We start from the raw sequence: 27,446 nt of genomic DNA, 5'->3' as shown, positions 1-27,446 counted from the left end.
TCCCCTTTCATAGTATAATGCGATTTCTCAAAACAATCCCACTGGAAGTACAGTTTACCTTTGGTATTAACCGGTATTGATTCGAAGCATTCGAAAAAAGAAGCTTTATCGCTGAAATATTAAGAATGGTACATGTATAAAATGATTTGTAAATACAATTTAAGGGTTTTTTTTTCTTCTTCTAGCCTTTGTCATTTCCGGTTTCAATCGGAAGTTATGTCTGAATGGACCAGAAAACTTTTCAATTCAAACCAGAAGTTGTTGATAAAGTCTCCTTTTAAAATATAATTCCTAGGAATTACTTTTTTTTTACAAAGACAATGTCATCTTTTTTAGCATATTACCATCGCTGCCCGTGGTCCCATGGAAGACATACATGTACGCGTTTGCAAGGAGCTTTGGTGTAGTTATGAATGTATTTCTTACTTATAAATCATTGATTGAATCAAATAAATTTAACTGAAATCGCCTAATCCTTAATTTACTCGTTTACATTTAAATTCAATGTTTATTGTACTTTGATTTGGAATATTTTTGCTCTTTTTCAATTAAGCAATGGGGTAGGGCACTAGTTCTAAGGCCTTAATTCGACTTATACCTAACTTGTAACTTAATGGACTTAATTTCAAAGTACATGTAACTACTGATACATGATGCATGTATTTGGCAAATAATTCCTTTTTACTTCATCGATTATCAAGCTATTAAAATAACATCATCTCAAAATCATTTTTTAAAAAGACATGTTTTTGTTCAGTGTAGTAAAATAATAACCAACTCAGGGAAAATGAAGTAAAAAAATCCGGAAAAAAGTTACTCCCTCGTATGATACAATTATACTAAAGCAATTGCACTACTAATTCTTAAACTGACAAAAAAAAAGACATAGATGAGCATTGTGGTCCATTTTATTAATTCAATCTCTTCGCTGTCATTTATTCGTTTATCATGTTTTAGATATTTTTCAAATCAATTATGTAAACCTATCTATCTATTTTTGTTTATCTGGTATTCATCTAGGTGTATGTATTTAAATGTATGTATGTATTTCTAGCTATAGCTATCTAGCTAGGAGTTTGAATGTGTTTAGGATGATTTTTATCCAAAATAGGCTATGTTTTTAACATAAAATGTTTAAACATGAAAATGTATACATTAAGGTGGACATAAGGGAACCTAATTCTGTGTGGAAAGAGAAACATTGTGGGTCCTATACTGATCCTCATATGTTAACGTTTGATGGATAGTAAGTTTCTGTTTTTACTTGCCTTAATATAATTTTCACTGTGTGCTTTTAAAAGTGTTTTTTTTTTTTTTTTTTTTTTTTTTTTTTTGTGATTATATATACATATTCTCAATCTTTTTTTTCCAGTAAGTATGAGTGTCAAGAGGAAGGAACGTATATTTTGTATAAAAATGCAAAATTTAATCAAGAGGTAATTTGAAATCGTTGAATCTGGATTTTTAGTTCCATGTCGATTAAAATAGCTTACAAAATACATTTTTTGTTTTTCAAGGTACAAGTGAAACATCATAGGTGTCATCCACATTACTCATATCCCAGATGCACATGCGCAGTAGCCGCAAGATCTGGAGGGGATATCTTCACTGTAAATATCTGTTACGGCCAAACATTTATTAACTTCCCTCTCTGCGAGGATAGAGCTTTTAAAGTGATGAGGAAGAATGACAAATATTACCAGGTATATAAAAACGAAAATAAAATAAACATATTGAATTCCTCATTGTGATAAGTTATAAACTATCGAAAAAACCTAAACATTAAATAGATCAAATCTTTTGACCTATTTAACAAGTATGAACAAAGCTAAGTGTAGCTCGGAATTCTGGTTTTTGGGCCAACACAGTTTTATATTCTGCACAAATAGATAATAAAATATGAGAGTTGCCATAAAGTATAGAGACAAACGTGTTTTCAAAGGAATTATCAATGGGAAACAACAGGTACTGGTACAGTTTGCTTACTGACAACAACCTGCTTGATGTGTCTGAAGAACAAAATCAAGCAAAACCGCTGGCGCACGTGGGGCGAAATGTTGAATAAAGTCAAAAAAATGTCAAAATAAATTACCAGGCCAGTAATTGAATTTATTTGTTCTTGATCACTGGAATGAATTAATAAAGCATCTATAATTAATCATACCCCCTGAAACAAAACCTGTGAAAATGTATTATGTCTTTGAAAATCTTCTCCTCCGCTCCTGGCTATAAAGCACATAAACTAAGTGCACGGCAATAATAAGCAAGGGCGCCTCCTCCAAAATTGTGAAATTCCTGGCCCCTGGTCAAGACGGGGCTTTATTGATCATACGGTGAAAATGCATGAATTCCTTAGAAATCTTTCTTCTCTGCTTTTGGGTATATATTGACAAACTAATTGCATGTATGATGTGCGAAGAGCAAGAATGCCTTTTTCAAAATTATGAAATTCATGGTCAGGGATTCTAGTGTTAGAACAGGACTTAAAAATTAAATCTAAAAAAAAATCAATATTTCTTTGAAGATCTTTTATTCTGGGTATTAAGCAGAAAAAAAAAAAAAAAAAAAAAAAAAAACATTAGAGCATGATTATGATGTGCAAGGGTGCCTCTTCCAAAATTTTGAATTTTATGGCCCCTGGATCGCTGATCGGAGGTGGAGGGAGGGCTAAATGATTATATTGAGAAAGTGCATTGTTTCATTGAAAATCTTGTCTGATGCTGGGTATTTAGCACACAATCTATGTGCATGGTTATGATGAGCAAGGGTGCATCTTCCAAAAATATTGAAATTCATTATCCCTGAGTCAGGGGTTCTGTTGTTATGGGAGAGGGGTCTCATTGATACAGGGTTCTCCACAAGGGGTTTTACCATGACGGCCTGGAAAGGTTAAATTTATGTGCGCCATGGTTGAAATCTGCGGCGGCCATTATTTATTTTTTAAGTGCATTTCAGTATTTTGTAACGTCCGGGCAATTATCAGATTAATTAATTATTCCATTTTCTCGCATGTAGCAAGTAATTGTAAAACGCTCAGTCCAGGTGACTAAAGGGGCTCGGACACAGAATTAAAGCTCATATTTTCTAAAAGTCTCTAAATAATATCATGACATATGTTTCTAGAGCATTTCAAACCAAGTATATTAAAAGCGTGTTAAGAAAATTCTTTCATCAGGATATTGTTAAAAGTACGATTTTCGGGGCGTGTTTGAGTGACACATATTCTCACATTTTCACAAAGTAAACTTTATCCACAATACTTATGAAAAGTAGAAATTTTGTTGGGTATTAATGAAAAATATGAAAATTTTAATCCAGAAATTTCAGAGTAGAAATACAAAAAAGCAAACTAACTAACTAACCAGTATTGTCAGTCAATAATGTGTGCAGACTTAACAAATTGAATACACCCGGTAAAACGTAGTAAAAAAGTGACTCCCATCAAGCCACGAACCCCGTTTTCACTTAAATCCGACACTAATTTAGTGTTTCGGCGGTGTGATAACAGGTCAAGCAATAAATAGATATTCTATACTAATTATAATTAGTTATATAAGTCCGCCATCATCAGGAATCCACTTATATATATCAATATTGTATATTCATTTTATTTGTGTTATTATATACCGGTATGTTCTTTTTAAATAGTAGAACCGGTAAGGGAATTTCCCAAGGTCACGTAATGTTTAAATAATAAACACAGATGAAAGTTGTTTGTGTAAATAAATATGCAAGAAAGCGATAATTTGTTAACTGTCTCTGACTGAGATATGTCAGTAAATGATATGGTTGATTACATTGTAATTGACCAGTAAGTGAGGCTTTACTAACTTTTATTAAAGTTTTGAACTTGTTAGGAGATCTCCTAAACTCCTGTGTTTTTTATATGCTATAATTGGTTTGTCTTTGAATATATCTTTGAGTTCGGGCTCTCTTGATAGAGTGTGCCAGTATTTTAGCAATTTCTTTTTGATATTGCTAATGGCTGGGTTGTATTTTGTAACCATGACCAATGGTATATCAGAATTACTGTCAACTTTCTTTTTTTGATTTAAATGGTCTCTTTTGTAGTTTTCTAGAACATTGTTCATTGAACTGTTAATCTCATTTTCATTATATCCTCTTTTCAACAGAGAAAATTTGAACTTCTCGATCGCATTGTGAAAAATATTAGAATCGCTAGTATTGCGTAAATGACGAATGATTTCGCCTTTAATGATTCCCTTGAAAACAGAAGGGCTATGTGCACTATTGCGTTCCAGATACTGGAAAGTATTAGTGGGTTTTATGAAAGTTTTGACATCAACAATTCCTTCTAATTCAAACCTTTCGATGTCAAGGAAGTTCATTTCTTTGTCAGAAATTTCATATGTGAGTTTTAAAAGAGGATGATGTGAATTTGCTATTTGGAAAAATTTATGAATTTCCCCATGATAGATTATAAATCCATCATCTCGATATCGACCGTGATAAACAATATTATGTTGAAATGGAAATTTGTTTAGAATTTCCGAAGTGACTTCATGCATTCTGATATCGCACACTTCAGGACTGCATTTTGAGCCCATTGCGCAGCCTATAATTTGTTTATATTTCTTAGAATTAAATTCAAAGACATTATTTTCTAATATTGTTTGTAACAACCACAGAAGATCTTCTGTAGGTGGCGAAGGGATTTTAAATTCTCCTTTGTTGAATTTAGAGTATGCTTCACTGACAGCTGTGAGTAATTCGTTGAACTGCATATTTGTATACAGGGATGTTACATCATAACTGACCATTATGCATTCTGCTTGAGGTCTAAGTTTTTCTATTTTTATTATGAAATCAGAGCTATCTCTGATGTGAGTGGATTGTGTTTTGACTATTGGTATTAGGAAGTAATCAACATATTGGCTGATTCGTTCCGTCGCCGACCCGCATTGCGAGATAATAGGTCGTGCCGGGCAAATGATTTCTTGATTGTAGTGGCCCTGTTCTTTGATAAGATCAAACATCGTCTGATCTAATTTGTGAAGTTTAGGTAGTAAGTATAATCTACCTATTCGTGGATACGTAATATCCATTAAAAATCTATATGTAACTTTATCTAGATACCCATTTGCCTTAAGTTCATTGATTTTATTTTCAATATTCCTTTGGAGCACTGATAAATCAAAATCGTCAATTATTTCGTAATATTTAGTGTTCAATTGGCGATCGCCCTCCTTAATATAATCGTGTTTGTTCATAACAACACATATGTTGTTTTTGTCTGCCTTTTTAATTACAATATCGTGGCGATATCGTAATTGGTTAAGTGCTCTTCTCTCAAGTTGAGATAAATTATCAGAGCATTTTTTTATTTGAATTGAGGAAAGTTCAAGTTTGGTCTTATCGATGTAGGTTCCAAGTGCACCAATCATCTTAGGTGGTTCATATCCACTCTTTGTGTAGAAAGGATGAATCTCATCGTTATTAGTCTTGAAATAGAACTTACATTTCATTTTACGTGCAAGTTCATCAAAATCTTTGAGTAAGTCGTTTTTTGCGACTTTTGTCGAAGGTGTTGGGATGAATTTCAGCCCTTTTGCTAACAATAAGTATTCACTATCTGTTAACTTGTTTTTGGTCAAATTGAATACATGTTCTCTTGCAAAAAGAACATTGGAGTAGAACTTTCTATTTCTGCGGGCTTTGTATTTCATTGCCCTAATAGATCGTTTTCTTCTTTTGATGTTTCGATCGAAACGACGTGCCATTCTGTTAGCTGTGTATGTGAAAATGTGAGCAAACCTTCGCACGTGGTAAAAAATGCCGCTAGCGCATGCGTACAAATCCTGTATGTAATTATTGAACAATCCAGAGGTAATCATGTTTGAACTAACCAATTAGAAAATTAAAAATACAATTTCCTTACCAAAAGGCATATCAATAAGATAGCAAAATTCCAAAGGAAATGAATATTTTATTCATTGATCATTCACAGAACATAATTTGTCACAGTATGTAATCAATAGCGAATGATACTTTAAAGAAATGACTAATTCCCATAGGGATAAGTTCGTTAGAGTTAAGAGTGATACACTCAAATATAATAATCGGACAATAGAGTCACTTTAGTATAGCGAATCAGTTCAGTTGCGCATGAGTGATACACTCAAGTTTTTATAAATGGACATTAAAGTCTTAGTAAGGTGAAAATTTTCGCCCTTTATGTCCTTTGCCTTTGCCTCCTCTATATGAGTTACCGGTAGTGGATTTGTTTTTTCCAGCCGCCTGTTTAGGTTTGGTTCTTATTGCTGTGCAAAATTGCAACAGTTCCTTATCAAATTTTTCCTTGCTGGCATTCATACGGGTATTAAGCTCGTTTCGGGCTAATCCTGAGGTGGAAGTGGCTGTTCCGATTTTTTGGAGAGCCTCATGTCTGATTTCTTTTAATTTATTATTAGTTTCTTCAATTTTATCCTCCAAGAATTTGATGGATTCTTGCATAAATTCCTTTTTCAAAGAATCAGCCTTTTCCTTCCAAAGAGATTGGAACAAATTGTCAATGTCCTTATCTCCAAGATTGGGAATGCAGCTGATATTCCATTTCATGAATGATGGTAACGTATTATTTTTCATTGAAAAATAAATTCCCTCTCGGGCACAGGCCAGTTGGTGTCGTGTTCCCAGTTTTTCAGTGAAATTATCACAGGCAATGGACACAGTAGTAGAGAAATTGTCCGATTTGACATCGGGTGAATCAAAATCTGTTAGACTCAATCCATAATCGAACTGATCTTCAAGTTCATTTTGCATTTTTGCAAATTGTTCTTGATTACTAGGTAAATCGTCAACATCCATTTTGATGTTTTGTTTTTTAGAGAGTGACAATCTGTTCATGATGAAATCAGAGTGATAATGACCAACTTTTGGGTGGTCAGAACGGCAAAAGGGTGTGAATTTCGAGTTCTTGCCGAAACAAATCAATTAGATTAGATCAAATGTAGTAAAAAAGTGACTCCCATCAATCCAGGAACCCCGTTTTCACTTAAATCCGACACTAATTTAGTGTTTCGGCGGTGTGATAACAGGTCAAGCAATAAATAGATATTCTATACTAATTATAATTAGTTATATAAGTCCGCCATCATCAGGAATCCACTTATATATATCAATATTGTATATTCATTTTATTTGTTTTATTATATACCGGTATGTTCTTTTTATGTAGTAAAAAAGTGACTCCCATCAAGCCAGGAACCCCGTTTTCACTTAAATCCGACACTAATTTAGTGTTTCGGCGGTGTGATAACAGGCCAAGCAATAAATAGATATTCTATACTAATCATAATTAGTTATATAAGTCCGCCATCATCAGGAATCCACTTATATATATCAATATTGTATATTCATTTTATTTGTTTTATTATATACCGGTGACCGGGATTGATGTACATTACTATGATTTGTCAAGATACCGTAATTCTTGAGATATCTGATATATCAGCTTATTATTTTTTCTTGTAATATATACGTGGAGATTGAATGCATGTACTATATTTTTATTCAGTAGTAATGATTATTTGAAAATTATTGCGTTATTCTTAAATACAACCATGTGCTAATATAATTGGTGTTGGGGTTGGCATTTTTAGATCACCTGAACTGGAAGTTTAAGTGAGCTTTTCTGATCACATTTTGTATGAGCTTTTCTGATCACATTTTGTATGACCGTCCCTCTGTCTGTAAACTTGACACAAAGCATCCGTGGATAAAGGGGATTGACGTTTGTTCAAATGAAGGGCCATGCCCTCTTTCAAGGGAAGTAGTTAAGAATTAGTGAAAATTTAGTGACATCTTTTAAAATCTTCTCAAGAACCACCGTGTCAGAAAAGTTGAAACTTATGTGAAAGCTTCATAATGAAGTGTAGATTCAGTTTTATTCAGATCATGTACCTCAAAGGTAATCAAAGTTTTTCATAGAATATCTAGAAAAAATTCTTTCGATTTATCTTTTTCAAGAAATACTTGTTCAGAAGAGATGATACTAATGTGAATGCTTTGTTACATAGCGTTCAATTTTGAGGTGCTGGCACGATAAAGATCCCTCACTGCTCAATGACCCTGAGTGCCAAGTATAGGTCTAAATTTGCAGCCCTCCAACGACAAGTGGTGACGTCTACATACGAATGAAAAATTCTCGAGATGGACATTATAACAACAAACAAACAAACAAAACCAATTTTGTTCAAATCATGACCCCAGGGGTAGGGTGGGGCCAAAATGGGTGATCAAAGTTTTACATAGGAATATATACAGAAAATCTTTAAAAATCTCAAAAAACCAGAAAGATGTAGCACCGGCGCCCCCCCCCCCCCTTCCCGGTGGTTTAATATTTTGTTCTGCTTTGGTAAATTAAGTTTGTTTAACTTGAATATACTCTCAATTTAGTCAACAGGTAAAATTTTATAATTAAATAATTTACTTAACATATATAGTAACACACCTTTACATACAAATGACTTTAGATTTTTTTGCTTGTCAAAAAAAAAAATCTGAACCGCTTGCATCCCCCTCCCCCCCCCCCTTCTGAAATGTCTGGGTCCACCACTGAGAACAGCAGTAGGCCCGTGATTAGTGATGTTTATATGGAGGTATCCTCAGGTAGCGCAGATTAAAGTTTCTTCAAAGCAAACCGGGCTTAGGGTGGAGCCACAATGGGCGATCAAAGTTTTACATATGAATATATGGAAAATTCTTTAAAAATTATCTTCTAAAAACACATCAAAGCAACGATTAGTCATATTTAAATGGATTGATTGATTGATTATGATTGTTTAACGCCTAGTCGGCAATATTTCAGCCATATTTCGGCGATCAAATTAAGTGTATATGACCATTTTTGAAGTTTTTGGTATCTCTGGCTATATTTATATGGAGCATTGCCGTGCATTGTCATGCGACATGTTCTGGTGGACGACAATATGTGCAGAAAGGGTAGGTACACATTGTTGCCGGCGACAATATGAACAGGACGACAAAATGTACCGTCACAATCACGCTCTTTGAAATAGCATACGAGACACGTCGGTGTTATTAGCACTCCAGTTACATCCACAAAACTACCAAAAAACAACAAAATAAATCTTGAAGCAACAATATTTGTTGGGCGACAATATGTACAGTGAGGGTGAGGCACATAATGTCGCCAGCGACAATATGTACATGTGTAACTTTTCAGCCGGCGACAATATGTACCGATGGACGACAATACGTGCAGTGAGGGTGGGTACATATTGTCGCCGACGACAATATGTACAAAACGACAATATGTACCGTCACAAATGACCATCACTCCTAATGATTGATAGGGTATAAACAAACGGCCATCACTCCTGATGAGTGACAGGGTAAAAACAAACAGTTCTAAGTATAGCACGAGTGACGATGGGTGATGTGATTGGAATAAATGGAAAAAAATTAATGGACGATACAATAAAGACATTACAAGATACGTTACAATTAACACCTACTTTCTAATGACTTGAATAATTAATTGTTTTTATACTACGTGGGTTGCACTTCCCTCTTGAGAGACAGAAAGCGCAGTTTCATTTTTCCGCTATTCGACACTGCTTTTCCGCGACTTATACTGCAATTCCACGATTATATTTTTGCTTTTCCGCGACTTATTTTAACATGTATCTCTTCTGCTAGCCTGGTGAAAATCTTAACGTAACAACTCCTTTTGCATCTGTTGTAATTGTGGCTTTGCATACTTTTCCTTTGCTGCGTCTGTTAAGAAGCCTCGCCACTATTTAAACTGACTTTTCTATGGGTGTATCCATCTTATATTTTACATTTTTTTGCAATGATTTGTTTCAGTCTGAATAATTTCCATGGCTCCAGAAACCTATCACCGACGAATGTGAACTGCGAAATTCATGCAATTTTTATTGCTCCAATCCGTGAGTTCATTCTAAGTACTACTGACTAGAACTCTATGAGGAAAACAGGGAAATACAGGTAAATATCAGCAACCACTTGATACCAAGCACTAACTGTGACCATTTCAAAATCGCGTAAAAGGAGATAATGAATAAAAGAGATAGCAGATAACTTATAGTTGAAACGAATCACGGAATAAGCAGTAGAAGTAGTCGCGGAAAAGCAGACAGGGGCTGAAAATAAATCGCGGAAAAGTAGGACGGCCAAAAAAAAATTGTGCCGGTGTAAAGACGAATAATGACCCCCATAGAATAATGACTAGGGGGTCATATTTCAGCGACAAAATATGACCCCCAGCCGTAGAAAAACATATTTTTTTGTAAAAAAGAGACCTAGGGGTCATTATTTTATGTGTGCGTCCTATAAAAAATTGACCCCCGTTGAAAAATGACCCCCTTTCCAACAGAGTGCATGATACAAAATTTATAACGGGTGATTGATGCCAAGGTTTGAACCTCAATGTTTGATATTCTTCTTTATGCCCTTTTTGACCAACATTGGTCGAACGCGCAATTAAAATGTAATAAAACCGCATTACATTTACCTGCATATTTCTATCATTTAAGCCTATTATGTTCTCAGCATATATTGAAAATCGCAAAATGGCTACTATTGGTTACAACTGTTAACGTAATTTCCCTTTATGACTGTCTTCCATTTGTTTCATATTTGGATATTTGACTGATTATAGACATTCAGTACTAAATGACAGACAAGCGGGATGTTCTGGCTTTTCATTGGTAAACATGTCTCCCAAAGTAATTTTTTTTTTTAAAAAAATGAAGGAAAAAAAAAGAATGAGATAAGTTTTCAGAAATAAATACGGAAAGTTATGCAATGTAATATACATGTATATTTTGAATGACATAAAAAAAGTCGTGCAAATGAGGTAGAATGTATCGAAAATGACGTAATAACTCGTGCGAACGACATACTGTGGATATATATATTTCTTAATGAAAAAATGGTGAAGATAACGAACAGTGATGATTTTAAAATATCCACAAGCAGTACAGTTTTGTTAACAGGGCATAAAAAGGTCCCCCGAAAATTGCAGAGGTGGGATCAGGTGCCTAGAAAGAGTAAGCATCTCCTAAATCAGGTGAACGGAACATTCCGTTGTCGAATTTAGTATAAAAACAAGGGCCAAACAATTGACCCAATTATAGGTTATATTTGTTGACAGGGTCATTGATACGACCATTGAATCTACGAAATACTGACTTTAAACGAGGTTGTTGAAACCCCTGTAACATCAACTTACATGTATCTGTCAGTAGCCTGCCTCGATTTAAAAATTAATCGTGCTCTTGGGTATCGAATAAGTAAGTTGGTAGACGTAAACATTATATGCAAATGATTGCAGAATATTACTTCATAAATAAGGAAAATTGACAATAGAAAAGGCTGAAGTCATCCCGTTTGTCAGACAATTTAGTTGTTAGTTGGTCTTTATCGTTTATAGTCAGTAGAACGTCCAAATATGAAGCAGACGTGATAAACATAAGCAGGACATAAACTTTCTGCATGTCTGAATTATATACAATCTTATAATGCGCATTCAATTTTATTTATAAACACTGGTCTATTCTATGGGAATTTCTTTTCAAGTATAAAGAAGTAGTACAGGAGAATCCCAGTATAATGTACATTCAAGTCTGTTAACATGGTCATCTGAGAATAGGATACATACATGTAAGAGGAATATTTTTTAATCCACTTTAAAACAGTGATACGTTTGTCAAATCAATATGGAAACATTTTCAATACAGTGTATATTGAAGTAGATTAATGTTTTCAATTTATAATTAAAGACAGACTATTTTATTGACCTTCAAGGTGAATACATATATAAGAATTTATTTTTCCTACATTGAACTAAATATAGATTGAAAACAATTCTTAAAAGTTATTTCACCAGCATCTGAATTCTACTAAAGTGAACATAATATTCAAGCACAAAGAATCGGAGAAGAGGGAGGTATTTCCCCTTTCGATGCTTTGCCTGACATTTATTTTTTTCTACATTGCACCAAAACTAGATTTCAAATGCAAAATTAATACTGGTTATGTTTATGTTAACTCCTATTCTTTCACTGTGTTTGGTTAGGACTTGAGCAAATGTAAACAAGAAACTTGACATGTTTGCTTAATCAGTTTGTATCAATTTAATCGTTGAATCTTATAATAAAATAATTATTGCTGTTTTTTTCTGTCAGGACGATCAGTAATTTTCCACCATAGAAAAACAATGATCTCCTCGCCCTTTGGACTCGATAAATCTTTAACTCCACTAGTTTCTGAATCATTGAATTGACCTTAAAAACAGCAATTATTGTATAGTGTAATGAGATCAATATATCATCGATTTATTCCCAATGAAGCTCAAGTGAGCATTTTGGCCAACATGTCTCTTGATTTATATTATTTTTATTTTGCCCCCTAAGAGTTTCAACTTTAATCCGCTTTAATTCACAAGGGGTCATTATTCTACGGGGTCATTTTTCTTCACGTGGAGTATGCATGTTTTTAGGGTGATGACACTTTTTCTAAGGACAAAAGGGTCATTTTTCAACGTCGAATAAATGACCTGGGGTCATTTTTCGCCGTTGAATAATGACCGGGGGTCATTATTCGACGTCGAAAAATGATCCCCGGTCATTATTCTATGGGGGTAATTATTCGTCTTTACACCGGTCGTTGATGGGCAAATCGCTGATGATCAATAGGAGCATGACGAATAGATATCTCCACACAGCACTTTTTTTTCTCTGGAACTGCAAGTAATTTGTGGAATTCTCACTTGTTTACTTTGTTACAAAAGATTTACAAAAATAAGATTCAGTTCATTAACGATGTCTCTTAATCAACAAGCATCCGAACCAAGATTCTTTGGCCAGAAATTTACTTTTCAATTTTGTCCACCTTTTTTCTTATTTACTCATTTTCGTTTAAAGAGACCTTTATTGTATGACGTCATGGCGTCTGACAGTATTAGATTTAGCCAAGACTTGCTGGTCAAGTTGTTCAATAGAATTTTTTTGAAACTTGATCTTGGAAACTTCATACTATCTTAACTAGGGGGAATGAGGAGTAATGGAAACATGGTAAACAGAGCATTTGACCTAATGTCCTTTTTATCACATTATACATTACAGATTACATAACATTTGGCCACTCTCGAATGCATCATTCATGTCCAGCAAAATTACAGGAATTAATGAAGTTGGTCAGCTCAACTCTGACTTGTCGCATATTTCATCAGATAAACTAATGGATGTTTATTTCAATACATACCAAGTCTCTCTACCTTTAGAATTTTTATAAAGTCTACACATATCCATAACTTGCACACGTTTGATTTATTCATAGTTAAAAAATATCAAAATGAAAGATAGATGATGGACATTCTTTTGCTAAAATGCAAACTTAAGTTGTTAGCTCATTTGTAACACGTTTATTTTTTTTCTTTAATTATTTAATCATTTCAAAGGCATAACAGGCCCGTTGGAAGAAATTTCATGAAGGGTGCACAACCAAAAATGTTCAGTTTAAGGTGTGCACTATCAAGGAAAAATGCCTTTTCATGCAGAAAAAAGTAATCAGACGTTATTATTTACATGATTGAGACACCAGCATAAGTAGCTATGCATAGATCGGCACCCCACCCCCCACCCCCGAAGCGAGATTCACAACCAAAAATTTTCAGCTTAGGGTGTGCACTATCAAAGAAAAATGGGGTGCACAACCAAAATATTTAGGGTGTTTAAGGTGTGCACTATCGAAGAAAAATGTCTTTTAAGAAAAAAAAAGTTATCAGACATTATTATTTACTTGATTGAAAAACCAGCATAAAGTAGCCTTGCATAAATCGGCAACCCCACCCTCTTTCACCCCACGGCTATGAAAGAAAGACTTTACAAATGAAATAGTGTATACAGTATAAATTCATGTCCAAGTTTTATTTTATGTTGCTGCCACTGAATTAAATTTTTCTCTTGTTTCTTAAAAAAAAATATTTCTGGACTCAGAGTCATGTTGATACACTGGATTTAACTTTCTGGATTCTTGGCGTTTAATAAATTTTCTCACGTCAGACAAGCTTTTTAGGAAAGGTAATACTTGTTCATATATTTGTATACAGGTCCCTGTTCTAATAATATGTCTGTAGATCACCATGTCAATTTAAACTCTCGTTTGTGTGAAAAGTCGCATGGTGCTGTTTTAAGCCCTTTCAAGACCACCTGTGCACGGAAAAAGATTGTACAAACAGAAGATAACGAAATTACATTTATACCAGATTCATGCATCTGTTTATTTTAAGTTTTCAAAGGCCATGCGGTGAAAAGTTTAGGCAATGAACATAGGCATCTTTTCCTATCTGTTCTCTGTTACACATAACTTATAGCTAAAGTTTTCCAAGAAAGGAATAACCATGTCCCCTGCTTTAAGCAGCATTTAGGATAAAAATAAATCTACGGTGGTCAGCTATTTATTTATCTAGCATTATTAGGCATATAATTTATATCGTGAAAATACATTATTTCCTTGAGAATCATCTCTGCTCTTGGACATTTAGCAGATAATAAAGTGCATAATTATGATAAGCAAGGGTGTCTCGTCCAAATTAGAGGAATTTCTGACCCCTGGGTCAATCCAAGCGCTATTGGTTTGTTTACTCTGTATGGTGATGGTGACAAATGGGAGTATTTTAGAACTTACAAGTTCAGACAATAAATAGATCTACTTTACGATTTGCTACTGAGTACCAAACTATTGTGGATCCCTGATCATCCCATTTGAGGCAACGTATCTTCACATATACCTTTTTATTGTTTACTTTGGATCCTTTACAGTATTGTACACTTTATTTATGCTCAGGTTACTGTTAATTTTTTTCGATGCAGACTTACTATTTTATAGTTTTCCCGAAACCCAAAGGAGACTTGTTGCGATCTGTTCTTGTCCGTCGTTGTGTGTCGGTCTTAGATTTTAAGACATTTCCAGCTTTTTCTCATAAACCGCTGAACTAATTTCAACAACGTTTTGTGTACTGTATATTATGATCACCCAATAATCTGATATGAATTTTAGTCATAGTGGTAGAGTGTAAAAACACAATCATACAGACAAGTAAATGAATCTTTCCTGAGTTGTTGCTATTTATGAGTCTAATAATTCTGTTTATACCTGGTTGTCATATTTTCTTGTTTTTTGAGCAGCATATCTATCATCTATCAATTATTTTTTTTTTTGTTTAATTATCCCATGGCCATGTCATCGATCCTTTACAAGGTTGTTTCATACTCAGGGGCGTGTAAGCCCTTGGTCTCTTTTATTCATTCGTGCTTTTATTATTTTGAAGAACCCCCTTTTATATTTGTAGGTCCTATTCCCAACTGGGACTCTAGTGGAAATTTTGATTGTTGCGTGGCCTTACAGCACTGTCTTTCAAATAAATGTCAAAATATTTCCCTCACCTCCAGACGTTGGTAATACGAACGGTTTGTGTGGAGTTTTGGATGGTACGCAGCACAACGATTTAACAAGGAGAGATGGAACTGTAGATAATCCCAAAAATTTTCGATACCACTCACCTCCGCGTGTCTTCTTTAGGTCTTGGCTGTAAGTACATACGTTTACGCAATTAAAGAATACAAACTAGAATACAGTTTTTTTTAATCGATCTTTATATTTAATTCTATAGATTATGTAACTCCTATTCCACTGGTACATTTAAGCGTCATAGACCTTTAGACATATCATTATTAAGCAACATCTAACTTTTTCATTTAAAAAAAAAATATAAAAGGTATAATGTGTGAAAATTGGTAGAGACTTTTTATAATGATATTTCATGACAAGAAGACTCCACACTAACCTAATAACGTAACAGATAATGGCCAAAGTTAAATAATTGTAAACAATAATCATCTTTTTAGATACTTTAATCACTTTGCTAATTCTTTTTAACAATGGATAATGTAACTTTAGAAAGTTCCGAATATTTATACTTTGATATGGTTCATTCTAGACACATGAATGCATTCCATGATAAAGTTTAGTTCATTGTTGATCATGATATTCTGGTGATCTTAGAATAAATAAATTGCTTTCAAAATTGACCTTGCCATTTCCGAGATCAAAGGTCATCAATATAAAATTCTCATTTACATAATTTTTTTTTTTCAATTTTGCAATTCTACAATTATAATTAGCACTTTAAAATGTTGCATGTCAAATAAAATAATTTAAAGATGCAAAAAAAAAAAAAAAATGAATTGTATTTCATCAAGAATGAATTGTATTTCATCAAGTCTTCAAAATATATATGAATAAGTTCAGTAAATGTAAAAATTAGCAATATTGAATTAGTCATTTCCATTTGTTTTCTATAATTTTCAATTTACATATTTCACCATTTGTTTTCTATAATTATTTTTTATTTCTATAATTTTCTATTTGTAGTGCACAATTTCCATTTATGGTTTATATTTCACACTTTATACGAGGGTTGTCCGGAAAAATCGCGGACAAGTTGTCTAGAATGAAAAATAATCATCACAGCGTTCTAAAATTTTCACTACTCTATACTAAATTTTTCATCAGCATACATAGCAAATTTCAAATAGATATATGCTCAAATAATTAAACAAAGTATGAGATTTCATGTTATGTGTGGTATCGCCTTACGCGAACGTCAAAGTGTCTAAAGCAGCGTCACGTTTCCTCTTTCCTTAAAAAAAACGTTGGATAAGCCCCAATTAAATTCGGTATTTTCATTGATGTACGTACTTGAGTTTCTCTTTATTTCTCCATAAACAGTCGAAGAACCAATCTTGCAGGCACACGGGCTCTTCGGAAGATTTACTACTAAGTTATGGACAGTACACTCACCATCATTCAACTAAATAGGCTATCTTATATCTACGGTCTACAGTGACAGCATCTTTCGCAATTCCCAGTAGCTGTTTGTCCTTATGCTTTGTTCCACGTGTACCCAGGGACTCGATCAAAAAGCTTCCGCTTAGAAAACTTCCATTTCACGTGTATACATGTACTAAAAATCTAGTGATATTTTATATTTTTTTTCTTCTGTAGTCATTTAAAATCTATTAGGGCGTCATCACTACATCTAATCAAACTGAACTGCTCTCCGGTGCGCCATTACGTCACCAAACGTCGCCATTTTTGTGTATTATGTTAACCACTTTTCCTTTTCAAATGCTCGGAAACTGCTAAACATTAAGAAAATGGCTTGAAAATTTCCAGAAAACGACATAATAGATAGTGGATTAAAATATGATAATTTTTACCCAACCTTATCGATGTTATACTTTTATTTCGAAATAATAGTCGTGTATTCTCTAATGAAACCCGTTTTTTTTTATCCTGCGCCGTAGGACCATATCCTGTGCACATTCAAGTATAATAAAATCTTTATTTTTGTCTATATTATATCCAAAAAAAATTAAGATGCACTTAGATATTATAAATAAACATTTGCTGAAAACTTCAGCTTAGTGTGCCCTTTATTTTCGATAAAAACGCTTTATCCACCGGACAACCCTCGTATTGTTTATTTTTTATTTGCATTGTATAGATTTTATATGTAATGTATATTTTTGTTGTATTCCATATTTTCTATTTGTATTCTAAATATTATTATCTATATTTTAAAGTTTCTATTTGTTTTAATGATGGAGTGATTGATTGATTGTTGTTTTACGTCCCATTCGAGAATTTTTCACTCATATAGAGACGTCACCATATACCGGTGAAGGGCTTCAAATTTTGACCTTTTCTCGGCACTCAGGGCCATTGAGTAGTGAGAGATCTTTATCGTGCCAACGCCTGCCGTAACACGGGGCCTCGGTTAATTTTTAAAGGTCTCATCCGGAGGACCCGCAACTTTCACTTCAAAGTGCCGAGCGCATGGCGAAGGAACAGTTGATACCCATTTTTTTAATCGACTTATGTCTGTCTCGGCCGAGATTCGAACTCAAGATCTCCCGATCACGGAGCGAGCGCTCTACTTACTGAGCTACCGTGAACGGTTTCTATTTGCATTGTATAATATAAAATTTCATTTTTTTCAATGATACAACATTTATTAATAATTAATAATTTGAAAGTGGAATATGTTTCTTTTTCACGTCAGGATGGATATTGGTTAAATTTTTATTATGTGTTTCATTTTTTTTTTTTTCAAAATGTATCAGTACATTTATATTTATATTTTTTCATCACTTCTATGCACAAAGAAAAAGTTGAATATTACTTACATGTATAATAATTCATAATATTATAATACTGTATTTCATTTCTCAACCACTTGATAGCAAATTGCACAATAATTAGGAATGTTCATACCAGGGTTGTCCAGTATAACCCTAACAAAAAAAATACTATAGTTAACTATAGTGAAAACTTTGACACTATAAAAAATTTGATTTACTATAGTGATAACTTTGACACTTTTTTTTTACAATAGTGATAACTTTGATACTTTGATTTACTAAAGTGATCACTATGAAAACTTTGATTTACTAAAGTGATCACTATGAAAACATTGATTTACTATAGTGATCACTATAAAAACTTTGATTTACTATGGTGAAAACTTTGGTTTACTATAGTGATAACTTTGAAAAACTTCGATTTACCATAGTGAAAACTATGACACTATAGTGATCACTTTGAAAGCTTTGATTTATTAAAGTGATCACTTTGACACCTTGACTAGTTAACTATAGTATTTTTCTGTTAGGGAATCGAAGACAAGTTGTCTAGAGTGAAAAATAATCAACGCTACCCTCTAAAATTTATTCTTCAATTTACATAGCGTATTTCATATAGATACATGCACAAAAAAGCAAAATTTAGCATTTTATGTTATGCATAGTATTGTCTTACGGCGCACTGATGATAACGCTATTATGTATTTGGAACGTTTACGTCATGTTTTATTTGTATTTATAATTTGATGGGAAAAAGTCGGATCAACCTGCTTCGATTCAGTGTTCTCAATTCTTACGCAGACGAAGGAATAATCTCTCACACATAGACTTCCTAAAGTTTTGCATTAGTGTGTTATCGAGGTACACTTACAATATTCAACTAAACAGGACTAAACAGGCAATCTTGCAAAGAGTTTTCTGACATTTTGCCTTGAAGGCGTCTTTCATTACTTCCAATTGCTATTTATTCATATATGTTTTTGTCTATCATGAAACAGTAAATCAAAAGTTCCGCTTAGAAAGTCGCCCATGTCATTTTGATATTAAAGATCAAGTGATTTTCGTATATTTTTTGTCTTATCATTATAACGTCTGTAGAGGCATCAGTCCTAAATCTTTATACAGTTGAACTGCTCTCCAGTGCACCGTAACGTCATCAAAAGTCGCCAGTTTTCGTCCGTTGTTCTTACATCTACTTCATATCAACAGCTCGGGAAATTGTCAAATTACGCAAATTCTTTGAACTTCTCAAAATGACGACATAGTACATAGTGAATTTCTATATATTTTTTACTGCAACCTAATTTATTTCGAACTTGCGTATTCTCTGATGAACACTGATTTTATGATCGTGTGCCGTAAGACAATACCCTGCGCTCAATCAAATATAATAATAATCTTATTTTTGTCTATATTTTGTCAAAAAAGATTAGGTGTACTAAAATATGACAGATACACACTTGCTGAAAATTCCGCCAATTATTTTTCATTAAAACAACTTTGTCAACGGTTTACCGGAAAACCCTCGTACAAGTCGTGTTTTTTTTCTTTTAGATTTGTTAAGTTTTCAGAAGGTTAATATTATTGAGATTCGGCATTTACAATTAATTGGTCACTTAATTCTTTCATTAATTCATCGACACATTTTAAAAATTGTTTCAAATACTACCTCCATTATCACCTGCAGATCAGGACAACATAATATGCGACAATATGTGCGGATGATACAAAATGTGGAGCGCAATTCTGCACATAATGTCCTAAGCGAAAATTTGTGCATGGATAACAAATGTACTACTACAACGCCGAAATTTTTTTTATGCTTACAGAGTACTTGGCAATGAGGATTTGTTCAACAATAGAAATATCAAGTCTAAAAACTTCCTCTCTATTTCGAATACGTTAACTGAAGCTTGCACATGTAAAGTAATGGAAGGAAAGGTCACATCATGTGGTTTATATGATAAGACGGAAGCTAGGATTGATTGTAGTTATGGTACAGTTGAGAGCTGTAAATTCAAAACAGGGAAGCCGTTTCAGTGCTTTGTATACCCTGATGGGTCCAAAAGACGGAAACGGGATTTGTCGCATCTCACAAGAATCATGGAATTTGCTGCCGGAGACGAAAACCAAATCAACTTCTCGGTAATAACATGTTTTTTTTTTTAGTTGAGCCAGACTTTTTCAATTCCCATGACTAGATATATTTTGTTAATTTTAGGAGAGGAGCAAAAGACAAATTTACGATGTAAGAACAGAAAAAGAAGCTGAAGAAGTGTGCATCAAAGCTTTCGAGGAAACCGACGCGATTACTACCTGTCGACAATATGACTCTGATATAAGTAAAACTGCTGTTCACAACTGTATTTCGGATGTGATGGTATATATATATATATATATATATATATATATATATATATATATATATATATATATATATATATATATATATATATATATATATATATATATATATATGATACAAAAAAAATATACAAATCAATTAACAAAAAATAATTTTCTTTAATTATTACAATAAATATTTACAATGGAATTGGGCACAAGTTCTTAAGATTAAATTTGTCCTCTCTCTAAATCATTTCTACATGAAATTAATCTGAAACTTTTTTTTAATATACACTGAAATGATTTAAATATATTTCATATGAAATGTTGTTTTATTACATTTTCAACAGTGAGATACTGTGATTTATTTATTGAATAAAAGTGATATTCTCTCACAGTGTGAAAGGATACCAAAGTGATATTCTCTCACAGTGTGAAAGGATATCAAAGTAAGTAAAAATTAATTTCTTGCCTGTAATGAGAGAGAGATAGTAACTTTACCGTCGTCTTGATAGAGACTAAAACTGTCAATTTCTTCCCAAATATCTTGTTAAAGTCCATCTAACAATGTTTGCTAAGCTATGCAGTCTCTACTGCTCAACTATGACGTCACTGCCTATGGTACTGTGTCAAGAAAAGAGAGAGGGAAAGGTAAAATCAAACAAAATGTAATAAACAGAAAATTCGATGTTTTGTAGTTAGATAATATGGAATTGATTTCATTCGTGAGACAGGATTTTTTTTATATTTTCACGAGTGTGGAGAACGGGTGAAAATATCAAAAAATCATGTTCCACTCGTGAAATATATTCCATATCTAACTACAAAACATTGAATATCTATTTATTGCATTTTCAACAGTATTGCATTTTCTATTTATTGCATTTTCAACAGTGAAACATTGTTATCTATTTACTGAATAAAAGTGATATTCTGACACAGTGTGAAAGGGCATCAAAATGGTATTCTCACAGTGTGAGAATATCAGAAGTGCGGCAAAACTTACGATTTTCCTTCCCTTCACGAAGAGTGTTTTTTTTTTATCCTTGGCCTGTTATAAGATAGAGTTAATGAGCCATCCTGACAGAGACTTACAGTAATACTGCCAAAGTTCTTTCCAAATATGTCGTTAAAAATCCATGTTTACAACGTTTTTCAGTCTAGCAATCGCTTAGCTGTGACGTCTCAACCGCTCAACTATGACATCACAGCCTATGACATTGTGTTTCGAAAAGACAGAGGCAAAGGGAAAATCTAAGGAAATGTAATAAACAGAAAATTCAATGTTTTGTAGATGAATATGGAATTTATATCACTCGTGAGACAGGATTTTTTTTGAAATTTTCAGTCCTGCTTCGCAATCGTGAAAATATCAAAACATCCTGTCCCACTCGTGAAATAAATTCCATATTCATCTTCAAAACATTCAATATCCTCTATATATATCCTTAGATGACTGGTGACAACAACATAACAAAGATACACATTGAAGCAACTCTACAGCAATGTTCCAGTCTTGTTCTGTTTAATTCAACCTTTCAAGAAGAACAGCCTGACGTAACACACCTCATCGAATCACTCTGTCCAAATAATTGTAGTGGGAATGGTGAATGTAATGAAGGTAATACAAAATATAAATAACCAGGATGTTAGGGAAAGGTTAATCGTAATCAGTTACCGTAATCAGCTGTAAACAATTGTATTCTACTGTGCAATAATAAATATTTCCAAATCAACCATTTTTTTCCCGTAAAAAGTAATTTAAATTTGATAAATTACATTGAGAAGAAAAATCCTGTAAGTACATGTATCATTACGTTTTGATAATTTTATGATTTTAATGATTAAAAAGAAATACATAAAATATTGTTATTTATGAATTCAGTAAATTACGAGAAAATAGTTGTGTTTTTTTATAATGTTTGTAGCTCACCTGGGCCGAAGGCTCAAGTGAGCTTTTTTGATCAAAAAGTGTCTGTCTGTTGTTCGTCGTCTGTCGTTTTTAAACTTTTTACATTTTCGACTTCTTCTCAAGAACCACTGGGACAATTTCAACCAAACTTACCACAAAGCATACTTGTGTGAAAGGGATTTAAATTTGTTCACAGGAAGTATCGCGCCCTCTTTCAAGGGGAGATGATTAAGGATTCGAAAAAATTGGTGGCATATTTCAAAAATCTTCTTCTCAAGAACCACTGGGCAAGAGAAGATGAAACTTATTTGAAAGCTTCATTACATACTCTAGATTTACGTTTGTTCATATCATAACCTCCGGGGTTAGGGCGGAGCCAGAAGAGGGGGTCGACATTTAACATAGGAATATATAGGACATGTCTTTTAAAATCTTCTCGGGAACGGCAAAGCCATAATTAGTCATATTATAACAGAAGTATCCTCAGTTAGTGTAGATTCAAGTTTGTTCCAATCATGGCCCCAGGGGATAGGGCCACAACAAGGGGGGGGGGGGGGTCAAAGTTTACCATAGGAATATATAGGAAATATCTTTTTAAAAAAATTCTTCACAAGAACAGGTAAGCCATTGTTAGTCATTTTAATACAGAAGTATCCTCATGATCAGGTAGTATAGATTCAGGTTTGTTTTAATCATGACCCTTGGTTCTTTCATTTCTCAAAATTAATTTTAGTTTATTATCAAATCGTATCGCAAAATCGTAGGGGTAGCCAACCTTGCAGAGAAAGGAAATTTAAATGAATGTGTGTGCGGTATAATACTTGTTAATGATGCTCCACAATTTCTCCAAAAAAAGGAATCCTAGGATCAAACTGATGCATGACATTGCTAGTGATCGATTTATGCAAAATCTTTCATTAAGTAAACTTTGTTCTCGATAGAAAGATATGTTTTGTAGGAATGTTTACAACAGATACGATAAAAGTATAGTTTAGGTAAATAATTTTGAAATAATTTTTCAGTAAATTATTTACATACAAGATGCAAACACCGATAATTCCTGTTCATAACTCTCTATTCATGTATTTTCTATATTATATCTTCAATACATAAAGGCCTTTCTGTTGTACACAACTTATATTTATTGTCAAAGAATTTTTTTTTTTGAATCCATTAAAAAAAGCATTTGGGTCACTTTTTACCTTTAATTAATGTTGTTTAAGAAAATATGTGATTCTGTTATTTTACAATATTCTTCTGCTTATTTTTTTAATCTCATCTTAAGATCAAAGTGGCATCCTAAATTAAATGTTTGCCGTGGTTAGGCATTTTAAGCAATTTTAAAATCGTAAAACCACTTAAAAATTTACACCTGAATCATATTTTCATTTCGATTATGCATTCATCATTTTCAGGAAATTGTACATGCGGCGAAAACTTTGCTGGAAGTGATTGTTCTTTTGATATACTTGGGCCTCCAAACATAAGACACATTTCAGACTTTGGTTTCTGTGACAAGTCGTATGAAGAATGTGACGAAATAACCCTGTATGGAGAACTATTTTTAGAAAAAATGAAGACAGATTGCTTCATAACAAGAAAAACGGTAAAGATTCACTTTGAAGCGATTAGATTTAACTGCTCTTTATAAAATAATATCGATAACATACTTTTCCGTAATTTTATTCCTTAAATATTTTTAAGGTTTTAAGGGATTAATAAATCAAATTCTCTCTGTTGTTTCTAAGATCAATATACATGAATATGTCATTGTATTTATTTTGATTTAACTTGATATTTATAATATATTTTAGTTTCAGCAAGATGGAACACATTCCAAAGAATTCTTTCAAAGCGGTTTGGAGCCAAGAACATTATTTGAAGGATATTGCCCTCTGTCATACAGTACGGAGTCCCATTGGGTGACAGAATTTACTTTCAATGTGTCGAACGATGGAATTAGATTCACAGATACTTTTAATGTGTATACATATCAATCAGACTGTCAGGAATTTAAAAATATCAGTGGAAACATCAGTTTTACTCTAAAGGTATGTTTTAACAGATAAGGATTCCAATAAATTGTTTTCATACATTGACCTTATTATTGCACATAATACTGAAATGCACTTACTATAGTTTTGATTTTTTTTAATGCTTTCTGAAAATTAATTTCGTATTCAAAACGTCTTAATATTTCCATGTTTTAGAGTGGCTACTGTTTCATCAATGGAAGATGTTATATTGATGGAGGCACGAATCGTGACAACCAATGTGATTTATGTAATGTCACTCTGGACAGTTATAGCTGGTCATTCAATCCAGGTAAATGAGAAAAAAAATAGAGTATAAAGGCACATCTCACTTAATATACTGATATAAGTAAGGGTTTTTAGGTCGATGCAATGACCTTGTTTGCAAATATATTCTGTAGTTAAGCTGATGTTGACTGACGTTTTTCATAAATTGTTAATCCATTATTTCCCATGGATTTTTCCACTGGAAACCCAATCATGACAAGGAGCACACAGCGGGTGTGAAAAGTTGACAGAGAATGCTATTACGCCATGGCACATGATCTCATTTTTGAGGATTTTAGATGTGCAGGGTTCTCCATGAGCTGTTTTACTGTGTCGGCCCCGACACAGTAAAGTTTTCCCCGACAAAGTAACGATTCAAATTTTATACGTGCGACAAAGTTAAAAATTTTGCGACAAAGTAAGATTGGTGATAATCAGGAAAAAAAAAACAGAACATAAATTCTCTCTAACTGAAACTTTAATCAAACAAATATACTGTCTTTCAATTTTTAAGGCAGAACACTTAATTATCTCTTAATTATAGGGCACTGTTCTTGCTTCACCTTTCATAATCAATTATCTCCTACACCCTCGCTGGACTTTACGCATGTAAGAACAAAGTCAAATAATTTGTTTTCACACTTCATTGTAACCATATAATTGCTAGTTGCATTTTTAAGATATTATTCAAAAATTAAAAATTCTTCAGAACCACTTCTCCAATTATGAGTGGCACTGTGAGTCAAACATCGTACCGTAATCATTTCATTGATGTAAATGTATTGTTGAAAAATTTAAATCCCCCCCCCCTTAAAGTATTTTACTATTCTTAAAGTTTCTTTTTTTAATTCGTAAATTCGATCAAATGACAAATATCACGGCAATTTTACTTTAAAAGTGGGAAGTTGATCGATTTTAGGCCAGAATTTCCTCTGCTCTTCAGAGCATGTGTAAAATATGAAGTTAAATATACATTGCATATATTAAAATACCAAGGTTTAATCAAGGTTTGATATACACGTACAACTTGTAGACAGTGATGCAAGTATATTATTTAATTTCTCTATATCATACTTATTTTTTTTTAAGTTGTGTGTTCTGTTGTGGGGGATGAGGTGTACATTTTGTTTGTCTTATAGTACATTGTATTTACATTATTGTATGGAAAGATTCTAATTGTTTTATATATCCATTCCATTAATCTATTTTTTATAAATATGTACGACCATGCATTTGAATAACGAATTGGTGATTTAAAAAAGTTGTGTGTGTGTGAGAGAGAGAGTGTGTGTGTGTGAGGGTGTGTGTGCTTGCTTTTGTAATTATAATGAATAGTGGTTCGGTTGCAAATTTGATCGCGAAAATACCCTGAATATTTAATTTAGTGGTTAACGTAAAGTCTGCAACACAGTGAAATTTCAAATGATGGAGAACCCTGGATGTGTGTCTTTGCTCTGCTCCAAATTTGTATTTTTTTTATTATTGTCATGCTGCAGTTTTGAGTATTTGGAGATTCGAAATCAAGTGTATAAACAAATTGTAGAGAAACATAGGATCTACCAAATTTCATGTGTCATCAATAAATGTATATTCACAACTATACTCAGGCTTGGTTCTGTAATCTTACTGAAAAATAATGGAGTTGCTGGAAACAGTATGTTTTCAAATTTCATTTTTATCATATGGAAGGCATAAACACTTATATGTAAAATAAATTTGCTTTAAGAACTTGGAGAAGTTATTATTTTGGTGAAATCTGCTTAGGAATGAGTTTAATTTTTTTTCAAACATATCTAGTTGATTACGTCTATACAATGGTAGGTCGGTCGGTATTTTTTAGATGCTATGGTAACAAATACAAATATCTAGTAGAAATCAAAATGATGTTTTGATGCTACATCGTAAGCAATTAATCAACTTATATGAGTGTTAATTACTCTGTAAAAAATGCATGACGATACATAACAGTAATGTCTCAGAAATCTACATTACTAATAAGAAACAAATATATTCTCATATTTTAGATCACTGTTTAATAAATGGAGAGTGTTATGTGAACGGAGAAATAATGGGGACAAATCCATGTAGCGCATGTCTTCCGTCTATGGACAAGTGGAACTGGTCAAATAACCCAGGTATTTCAGTAAAATAACAAATATTAACAAATAATATTTATATAAGTACAGTTCAATTATGCATTTTTTGTTTTAACTTAACTCTCTCTTTTTATCACTTATATTTGTTTATATGTTTTTATCTAAGATTAAGTTTTATTTAGGATACTGTTACATTGATGGCATTTGCTACTTTGACGACCAGTTTCAATTGAACAATGATTGTTATAAATGTAATTATACCCGGAATAGAACAGAATGGACATTCAATGAAGGTAGAATTTCTCTATATTTATCCAAATTTCTTAATATAAAAACAGTAATGACTGTAAAAAAATTTTCACACACATTTTCTTTAGGTTCCTTATATACTTATTTTTTCATTTGAGTTAAAAACATTAAATATATATAATGTGTTAAATGTATTAAACTAGGTCATTGTTTTATTGATGACCAATGCTATAAAGCGGGAGAAAGTCATCAAAAAACCAAATGTATGACGTGTGATCCTGATCACAACAGAAATAACTGGACCCTGAATACTGGTAAAATGATTTGA

General features: G+C 32.9%; 1 protein-coding gene across 1 annotated transcript; it reads left to right on the top strand.

Moving 5' to 3' along the window:
* The first annotated feature begins 1,130 nt into the window (after positions 1-1,130).
* On the top strand, positions 1,131-27,446 carry LOC133176066 (von Willebrand factor D and EGF domain-containing protein-like). Its single transcript, XM_061311238.1, has 13 exons — positions 1,131-1,246; positions 1,373-1,436; positions 1,518-1,703; positions 15,362-15,600; positions 20,207-20,360; positions 20,437-20,595; positions 22,014-22,182; positions 23,889-24,079; positions 24,288-24,524; positions 24,684-24,798; positions 26,798-26,908; positions 27,052-27,162; positions 27,322-27,446. The coding sequence occupies exons 1-13, from the start codon at positions 1,131-1,133 to the stop codon at positions 27,444-27,446; spliced, it is 1,977 nt and encodes a 658-aa protein (XP_061167222.1).

This window comes from Saccostrea echinata, unplaced genomic scaffold, assembly GCF_033153115.1.
Source record: "Saccostrea echinata isolate AGI-Se365-2 ecotype Australia unplaced genomic scaffold, CSIRO_AGI_Sech_v1 ptg000065l, whole genome shotgun sequence".
NCBI classification, from domain to species: Eukaryota; Metazoa; Mollusca; class Bivalvia; order Ostreida; family Ostreidae; genus Saccostrea; species Saccostrea echinata.
This window is presented reverse-complemented; position numbering and strand designations above follow the sequence as displayed.

What these genes read in the sequence shown, in the direction of transcription:
- LOC133176066 (XM_061311238.1), top strand. Translation starts at nt 1,131, where the DNA reads ATGTTTAAACATGAAAATGTATACATTAAGGTGGACATAAGGGAACCT. An exon ending in GAACTGGTCAAATAACCCAG is followed by an intron (nt 26,909 to 27,051) that starts GTATTTCAGTAA and finishes AGTTTTATTTAG; the next exon opens with GATACTGTTACATTGATGGC. An exon ending in AGAATGGACATTCAATGAAG is followed by an intron (nt 27,163 to 27,321) that starts GTAGAATTTCTC and finishes GTATTAAACTAG; the next exon opens with GTCATTGTTTTATTGATGAC.